We start from the raw sequence: 8,651 nt of genomic DNA, 5'->3' as shown, positions 1-8,651 counted from the left end.
TAATCCAGCAGCGTTGTGTCTAACGGCCGGGGCTTAGATTTGTATATACATTAGGCTGGCACCACCTCTCTGTCCTTCCTCCCCACTCTCCTCATTATTAGGAATGCTCCAGGCAGATTGCTTCCTATTCCCCACCTGTTTGTATGATGAACATGGGCTGGATCGTTAAGACACCTGTGCAAAGCTCAAACAGCAGTAAATGTTCAGGAGCGTGGAAAGGAAGGACTGAGAGGTGGTGCCAGCCTAATACATATACAAATGTAAGCCCCGGCCGTTAGACACAGCGCTGTAGGATTAAAAGTTGTTTTAAGGACAATAACTGCATCCCCTGCCGAACGGACTCCAGGACAGATCTTGGATTAAAAGCAGCTATCCGAAGGTACAAGTGGTTTGGGGGGTCAGATTGTGGGTACAGTGTCACTTTAAAGTATATCCAGGATTAGAAAGACCTCCCCCCAGGCTGTGTCCCCTTTGCATTGCCCCCTGACCTCTGTCTTTCAGCTGTAGGAATTCTGTGCTCTGGGGAGACCTGATCCGATACAAGAAGGGCTGCTACGGTGATCTGGAGGAGATATCACAGTCACAGGTGCGGTTGACGACATCTCCCCCATCTCACTGCTATAACCCGAGGCCAGATGTAACACTGTGCTGTCTTCTCTAGGCTCACTGGGTGGACGAGCTGCACAGCTGACCCTGCGCCGATGGAGGACACCGTTTGGGAGAGACCACTGCGCTGGTGGAGGACCTTGTGCTTACGGAGGACACTGGGTGAATGGGTGACTTCTGCGCTGATGGAGGACGACGCCTTACAGGCTTCTGATTATGTATTTATTGTAAAGTGATGATGCTGAATGTTTGCGAGTGCCACTCTGAGACACTACAACTCCCAGCAGGTTGTATATTTTTAGACTGATATTTTTTTTAAGCTGTGTAGAATAAATATTCCTATGATGTGGATGTTTCTAGACTCTATAGTTTGCCCCTCTAAGAGTGCCGTCTTGCACATGTGCAGTGAGGGGAAGTGTTCCAGTCTCCACCCCTATAAAGGAGTTATTGGGAAGTCCAATCCCAAAAATGGGGTCACAACTGTCCTTGGAATGAACGGTGCGGCCACAGCTCCGGTCATTGTCTATGGAGTCATTAACCACATCATTGTTTGGTGACAATGGCTGGAGGGGTGACCTCAGTGTCCAAATTATTCAGAACAGGGACAATTCTATACTTATTCTGAAGATCAGCAGAGTTACAAGGTCAGGCCGTATTCCATTAACTCTCCGGCTGCTGGATGGCGGCCTCGGCACGATGATCACTGATATGAGCTGAGCCTCCTCATGGATAACCCCATCCACACGCTGCAGCTTAGAGCTGTGCAGGGATAGGACCTCAATGAACCAACATTTCTAGCTATAAAAACCACAACCTGCTCATAGGATCTCAGTGCTGCCCCAGTCAAAAAGGAAGGCCGAGCAGCCATTTATTTATTTTTTTTCTTCCCTTGAGATTTTAACAGTTGGGATAAAAGATCATAATGCAAAAAAAAAATCCCTCCCAGTCCTCCCAGCGGCCATTCTCCCCAGATTTTGGCAACATCTTCACTTTTTCTTTGGCTCCTTGCAGGCCACCACGTATCTCTGGGCCACGTTGAGGGGAGGAGAGTAGCCGTCAGCGTAGGACGTGTCCTCAAACAGCACCGAGTAGTCATCCTGGGGCTGAGATACAAGATGGAAGGTCACATGGTAAATATCCAGCCATACATGTCCCTCAGTGGCCACACCTTCCCTGCAGACCCTGTGTGACACAGATGTGTCTATACTCACCCGCTGTGGGGGGGTGTGGATTAGGGCTCGGTAGAAGCAGGTGGTCTGCGGGTACAGAGCCAGCACTAGTTGATCTTTCTGGAACAGCGCCTCCGGGTCCGTCTCCGGGTTGGCTTTCCACTGCGGTAGAGGGATGATCCTGCGGCGGCTCAGAGTGTGACGTCTGACAGATACAAGATCAGGGGTCAGGATACAGCCCTGTATTACACCTACTGACGGGTCATGTCCTATGCTCTACTCACATCCAGAGCTGCACCCACAATTCTGCTTGCTGTTAAAGGGGTACTCCAGCGAAAAGTTTTCTTTGAAAACTAGTGTCAGAAAGTTATATAGATTTGTAATTTACTTCTATTTAAAAATCTCCAGCCTTTCAGTACTTACCAGCTGCTGTATGTCCTGCAGGAAGTGGGGGATTCTTTCCAGTCTGACACAGTGCTCTCTGCTGCCACCTCTGTCCATGTCAGGAACTGTCCAGAGCAGGAGAGGAGCAGGTTTTCTATGGGGATTTGCTGCTGCACTGGACAGTTCCTGACATGGACAGAGGTGGCAACAGAGAGCACTGTGTCAGACTGGAAAGAATCCACCACTTCCTGCAGGACACACAGCAGCTGGTAAGTACTGGAAGACGAGATTTTTTAAATAGAAGTAAATAACAAATCTCTATAACTTTATGACACCAGTTGGTTTGAAAGAAAAAGGTTTTCAGCAGATAACCTGACATCTCCCTGCTGGTCTGTACACATGACACCTGAGATGCACTGTATATACACAGCATACAGCTTATACAAGTCCATAATGCAGCAGAGAGCAGTGCATTATGGGAGCTGTGTATCAGCAGCTGGATTGTGAGTATAACACATAGGATATCTTAAAGGGAACCAATCACGCCGAAAATCCATCTTAAGATAAGGAAACGTGCTGGCACATCACCCAGCACCTTTCCTAAACATCCCCCTGTAACCTCCGTGCCCCCCTACATCAGTCAGTAATCTTACTTTGAAAAAGTCCGCCGACGTGAAACGCAAGCTGACGGGTCACGTGGATGGAAGGCAGACCTCTCAATCACGCCCCTCTGGGCATGATTACAGCCATTACAGACGCCCAGGACCTGTGACTAATTCCGCCCACCATCGCTACTTGCCGGAAATTTACATACAGCGCGGGACTTCTTTAAAGTAAGATTACTGACTGATGTAGGGGGGCACGGAGGTTACAGGGGGATGTTTAGGAAAGGTGCTGGGTGATGTGCCAGCACGTTTCCTTATCTTAAGATGGATTTTTGGCATGATTGGTTCCCTTTAATCTTGATGACCGACACCATAGCTAATCACCCAGAATTCCCTGTGTTCATGCAGATCATGTGATACTTACTCCTTTCCTTCCTCGTCTATGTCATCCACCTCGTACCTAGAAGACAGTGTAGAGGTTACCTAGTGCCCGGACGTACAGTGATGCCCCCCATGACTAACCCCACTAACAGCAGGACCTACTTGTTGGCAGCGTGACTGTAACTGACCACCTCAGCCAGGATCCACTGCTCGTCCCCGTCCACCGCCTTCACACGAGCCGCCACCTTATCTCCAGGTTTGGCCACATAATCGCTGGATGCTGGGATGGCGCCACACAGAGGGGGAGGCCTGGGCAGGGTACATGACAAACATCACTCTACATCTATCAGAAGGAATAGCAGCACAATGACAATGATAGCACCTCCCCGGACTGGACCAACCATCAGTCTATGAATCCCACATAATGCCAGGAGACGGCACTTCCACAGCAAACGTGTTTTTATTCCACACAGCAAGCGACGTTTCGGCTTCTGACCTGCTGGAGAAAGGTTCTCACAAGCCGAAACGTCACTTGCTTTGTGGGATAATGCGCACATTGCTGTGGAAGTGCCGTCTCCTTGCATTATCTTGGAAACATCACTATAGTGACTACATATGGCGGCTCATACATCCAGTGCAGGGGGTCACACTCACTTCTCGCCTGGCTTCCCGATCCACAGTGGTAGTGTCATGGCCGACTGCTGGAGGAGGGTCATCAGCACCCCGCGCCTCATGGTCTTCCTGGGCGGCTCAGAATCATGGTACAGGCCGGCGATCTTGGCAGCTGCAGAGAGAGAAGACATGTTAAAGTGGTAGTGCGGCGGTAAAGAATTATTCACAGACTAACACACATAACAAAGTTATACAACTTTGTAATGTATGTTATGTCTGTGAATGGCCCCCTTCCCCGTGTCCCCCCACCCCTGCACGTGTACCCGGAAATGTGGTGCGCTATACTCACCTGTCACGTGCCGACACCGTCTCCGATCTTCAGCGAGTGACGTCTTCTTCGGGCGGCCGGTGAACAGCTCCGACTGTCCCGAATGCCGGCCGCCCTCTGCAGCGTCATCCGATGCTCAGCCGCGATTGGCTGAGCATAACTGTGCTCAGCCAATCGCGGCTGAGCACAGTTGTAACGCGGCGGAGGGGGGACGGGCGGCAGCGACTCGTCCGTCCGTCCGAAGATGACGTTTGGCACAAGATGGCGGACGGCCCTCGACACGGATCAGGTAATGTATAATGCACCACACTTCCGGGTACCCAAGTGGGGGTGGTGGGGAACGGGGCGATTCACAGACATAACATACATTACAAAGTTGTATAACTTTGTAATGTGTGTTATTCTGTGAATAATTTCTGAGCGCCGCACTACCCCTTTAAGCTGAATGCACTGGCCGATCACTTTACTGCTAGAGGAGTCAGAATGTATGAAGGCTGAGTGTGCATGTGTATGGGGCAGATCAGGAGACATGGCCGACATGGGTGGGGGGAGCCGACATGGTCCCCACCATGGCAGCAGCCCTGCCGCTTCCGTAGTGGTATCCAGTCTTGCAGCTTGAGCAGCGACCAGTCTATAACACAGCAATAACAGGACAGTACTCAGGTACTCACCGATGCGTCTCTCCTCCAACAGGGACTTGATCTCAGCAATCTTGTCTAGTGACCTGCGCAGAATGCTGGGGGAGGGGAAGAAAGCAGCCAGTTAGGACCCCAAGAAAGCCACAACCAAGCGATCTGCCGCAGCACAGTGACCACACATTCCTCTATGGAAGATTCGGCTCAGACAGTGCACAGTGATCACAGCAGACAGTGGAGACCAGTGACCCCTGACCTGTGGCTCTCCGGCTGCTGTGTCAGGGGCAGGGTGGGACAGCCTAGGGGGGGATGCACAGGTCGGGGACAGTATGATATGACTCCCCGTCAGTCACTTACTTGCATTCTGCTTCCGCGTCGGCCTTGGCTGTTGTGTAGAGACCTCGCAGTTTGGTGCGGTAATACGGTGAGACTGAGGGGACAGGAAACAGGTTATAAGACTCAGGATACATGGCGGTAATGGAGACGCCTCAGCTGTATGTGTCAGAGCTCTGGGACGGAGATAGTCAGCTAGGCCCATCCCCCTTTGAGCCTTCTCAGACGACCCAGAGTTCACATGACAGCATTTAAAGGGGAATCAGTTTATGCAATAGCATCCTCTATTACTGACAGGGAATCTACATCTTCCCATCGGAGCATTTCTTTCAACTAGCAAAACTACAACTCCCAGCATGCTGTGACAGCCAACCATGGATTGGAGACTGCTGACTATGGACTTACAGCGTGCAGAACCTATAGCCACAGTATGACGGCAGGGTTATGTTCAGATACTTGCTAACTACTAGGGCGCAGATTGTGGTCCAGTGCGGCTCACCACTTACTCTTGTTCTCCGTCTGCATACGCTCGTGCGTCTTCTGGATATTCACCAGGTTGTGCTCGCTCCGCGATCGCTCCTCCTGAAACGTGAAAAGTCCAGAGTGAATCAGAGCTAAGGTGTGAACGGACAGGGTATCCCAGTATCTGATCAGCGTGCTGCCCCCCAATGATCACAAGGCTGGGGGTCCCCTAAGTAATGGGAGTAGACGGCAGTCATAGGGCCCTATTCCACCTGACGATTATCGTTCGCATAATCGTTAACGATTTCAAACGACCGCTATTGCGAAAGACCGGAAAACGTTCACTCATTTCCATGGAACGATAATCGTTACTTAGGATCGTATTTTCGATCGTTTTTTCTTCGCTATTGCGTTCGTATCTACTGCGAACGACTGAACGAAGTCTTATTCAATGCGAACGTTTTGCGAACGAACAATGATAAAAATAGGTCTTATGAAGCGATCAACGATTTCTTAACTGCATTTCAACCAAACGATTATCGTTTAGATTCGAACGATTTAACAATAATCTGAACGATAATCGTCCGGTGGAATAGGGCCCATGTCTATGAGATAACTGAAGATGGAGCACTCCGCTATATACAGCAGTCTCATAGAGAGTGACAGCACTACCAGAGACCCTCAGCCTCATGGTGGGTCCCAGCTGTCGGACCCCCGAAGACCCGTGGTTTAGGTGACTGTTCCCTGTGCGGCCTGCACCACGTGACCGCGAGGAGATGGCGGCGCGGATGGCGTCTTCACCTGCGTCTGTTTGATCAGCTGATGCAGCTCGTTCAGCAGCTCGGAGATCCTCGTGTCGGCGGACACCAGCGCCATCTTCGCTTTCTGTATCGTCCTAATGGAAGGAAGAAAAAACTGTAAATCCTGAGGCTAAATAGACAACAACCTGCAAAACTACAACTCCCAGCATGCTCCAACGGCCTTCGGCCGTTGGAGCATGCTGGGAGTTGTAGTTTTGCAACAAGCAGAGAGCCATATTGATGGCAATGATATATACAATGCATGTGGAGCATGCTGGGAGTTGTAGTTTTGCAACAAGCAGAGAGCCATATTGATGGCAATGATATATACAATGCATGTGGAGCATGCTGGGAGTTGTAGTTTTGCAACAAGCAGAGAGCCATATTGATGGCAATGATATATACAATGCATGTGGAGCATGCTGGGAGTTGTAGTTTTGCAACAAGCAGAGAGCCATATTGATGGCAATGATATATACAATGCATGTGGAGCATGCTGGGAGTTGTAGTTTTGCAACAAGCAGAGAGCCATAGACTGAGGGCAATGATATATACAGTGCTGAGACTTGTAGTGCCACTGCATAAGCCAATGAACCCCAATGGCGGCCATATTGCCAGATCTTAGAGGGATACACTCAGCTACTATACATTATTATACAGATCCCCTATCGCGATACCCACAGCACCATGGCGGAGGACGAGGCGCACAGCGAGGCCTCCTCTCACACTCATAGCGCGACATATACACCACCCTCTATATATAAGCCCCGACAGAGGTGGAGCCTGTCATATCACAACAGACGCCTGCGCAGGAGGCCATCATATCGCGACACTCACCGGGCAGGAGACGAGGCCTCTTCACCGAGAGCGACCACAACACGGACTACGGGTCGCAGGGTGATGACGTCACTGTTGCCTAGGAGACGGCGGCGGGGAGCTCGCGGGGCATGCCGGGAGTGCAGTTCTTGGGAGCTGCGCATGCGCGGTTGGGTTTTGTATATTGTTTCATTACTCTTTTTTTTTTTTTTCCCTTTTTCTTAAAGGTTTTCTGAGATTTCACAACGATAGAGTGTTCAGAGCTGTGAGGGCACATGAGATTGTAGTACCATAACTCCCAGCATTGTGTTGTAGTATGTGAATTTGGACACAGTAGACTTGAAGGGGGTAGGAGAGAAAAGTTTCTTGTCCTGCCCCCTTTACCACCTCCCCCACAAAAAACAGACCAACAAACAGTGTTACCTCTCCTGTGGATTATTCCTTGTCCAGGGACGGGCGGGATCCTCGCTCACAGGCGGCTGATGTTCCCGTTGATCGGATAGCCGTCATGTGACCGCTCCTGCCAGGGTCCATAATCCACACAGCTCCATAACAATCCTCCCTCACATCCTGGGAACCCCTCATTGGCCTCTTGTCCCATTATATATTAGCACCCCCCGGCAGACCATGCGACTGCTACAGGGCCCGTGCGGCATGGGGGACCCGGGCCCCCCTGGCGACATTTGGTCTGCTTCCATGGTGGCTACAGTTCACATTTCTCTCTTGCACCTCCACCCCCCACCGATACACATAATCACATGACCTGATGGCCGGGTCACCATAGGACCATAGATACAGGGCGCTCCTCTATATATATGAAGGGGATTCAGTCACAGGTTGAAGCCCCCAATAATCTCTATGTTCTTTTCTCTATTAGGAGATTTTCTATTCTGTGTCTTATGGTGAGTTTAATGTGAAGAAGAGTCTGGGGTCACACGAAGGAGTCACCGACCCCCCCCCTTATTATTGGGGTTCATCACATCGGATTGTCACTGCTTCTGGAGACTGATGTAAGTAACATGAGACGTAAGATCCCATAGTCGCTGAATTCTTCTTCCTTTGGGGGTCCGCTCCTCATCATGATTCACGACCCCCAGAACTGACCCTGTATTCACGCTGTAAGCCAGGGCCGAGGGGGGGTACAGGCCAGTGGGGTCAGATCTGTCGCCCTGCAGCTCTTCTAAAACTACAATCCCCATCAAGCCAAAGCTTTTTCTGTCCGGGCATGATGGGAATTGTAGTTTTGCAACAGCTGTAGGGCGGCAGGTTTGATGGGGGGTCCCTGGAGTCCATTTATGTAATTGCCTCTCTGTCCTGTCCTTCATGCTCTGATCATTATTAGTGAGAGGAGGGAACAGGGGTGGCCTCTGGCTATAGGAATTCTTTTTTCTACCACTGGGGGGCGCCTCAGCTTTCAGGAAATGTTGGAGGCTGTAGGACCACCATCCCCTGATAATAGGGAAAGGTTACAGGTTGGGGGCCCCTGGATGGAAAAGTGTCTGGTGGTAATGCTGCTCTGA

At 50.6% G+C, this 8,651-nt stretch overlaps 2 protein-coding genes across 6 annotated transcripts in view; one reads left to right on the top strand and one right to left on the bottom strand.

The window, feature by feature from the left end:
- The window catches only part of LOC138801557 (structure-specific endonuclease subunit slx1-like), an 8,362-nt gene extending 7,414 nt beyond the window's left edge, over window positions 1-948 (top strand). For all 3 annotated transcript variants that reach the window (XM_069984503.1, XM_069984501.1, XM_069984502.1), the window contains exons 6-7: window positions 502-586; window positions 662-948. In XM_069984503.1, the coding sequence (XP_069840604.1) occupies window positions 502-586; window positions 662-691 (115 nt within the window). In that variant the 3' untranslated portion in view covers window positions 692-948. The remainder of the gene's footprint in view (window positions 1-501; window positions 587-661) is intronic.
- A 479-nt stretch (window positions 949-1,427) lies between these two features.
- SGF29 (SAGA complex associated factor 29) lies at window positions 1,428-7,885 on the bottom strand. Of its 3 annotated transcripts, none has more exons than XM_069984474.1 (10): window positions 7,555-7,885; window positions 6,317-6,410; window positions 5,560-5,635; window positions 5,078-5,150; window positions 4,757-4,821; window positions 3,800-3,929; window positions 3,308-3,454; window positions 3,189-3,224; window positions 1,818-1,980; window positions 1,428-1,709 (listed from the first exon to the last, which is right to left on the bottom strand). In XM_069984474.1, the coding sequence occupies exons 2-10, from the start codon at window positions 6,389-6,391 to the stop codon at window positions 1,593-1,595; spliced, it is 882 nt and encodes a 293-aa protein (XP_069840575.1). In that variant the 5' UTR covers window positions 6,392-6,410; window positions 7,555-7,885; the 3' UTR covers window positions 1,428-1,592. The 3 variants fall into 3 exon arrangements, with proteins under 3 accessions (XP_069840575.1, XP_069840573.1, XP_069840574.1); XM_069984472.1 differs by lacking the exon at window positions 7,555-7,885 and adding an exon at window positions 7,153-7,339; XM_069984473.1 differs by lacking the exon at window positions 7,555-7,885 and adding an exon at window positions 6,997-7,015.
- Window positions 7,886-8,651: the final 766 nt, after the last annotated feature.

The sequence above is a fragment of the Dendropsophus ebraccatus genome, chromosome 9 (genome assembly GCF_027789765.1).
Source record: "Dendropsophus ebraccatus isolate aDenEbr1 chromosome 9, aDenEbr1.pat, whole genome shotgun sequence".
NCBI lineage: Eukaryota > Metazoa > Chordata > Amphibia > Anura > Hylidae > Dendropsophus > Dendropsophus ebraccatus.
The sequence above is the reverse complement of the archived record's forward strand: the minus strand, read 5'-3'. Positions and strand labels throughout refer to the sequence as shown.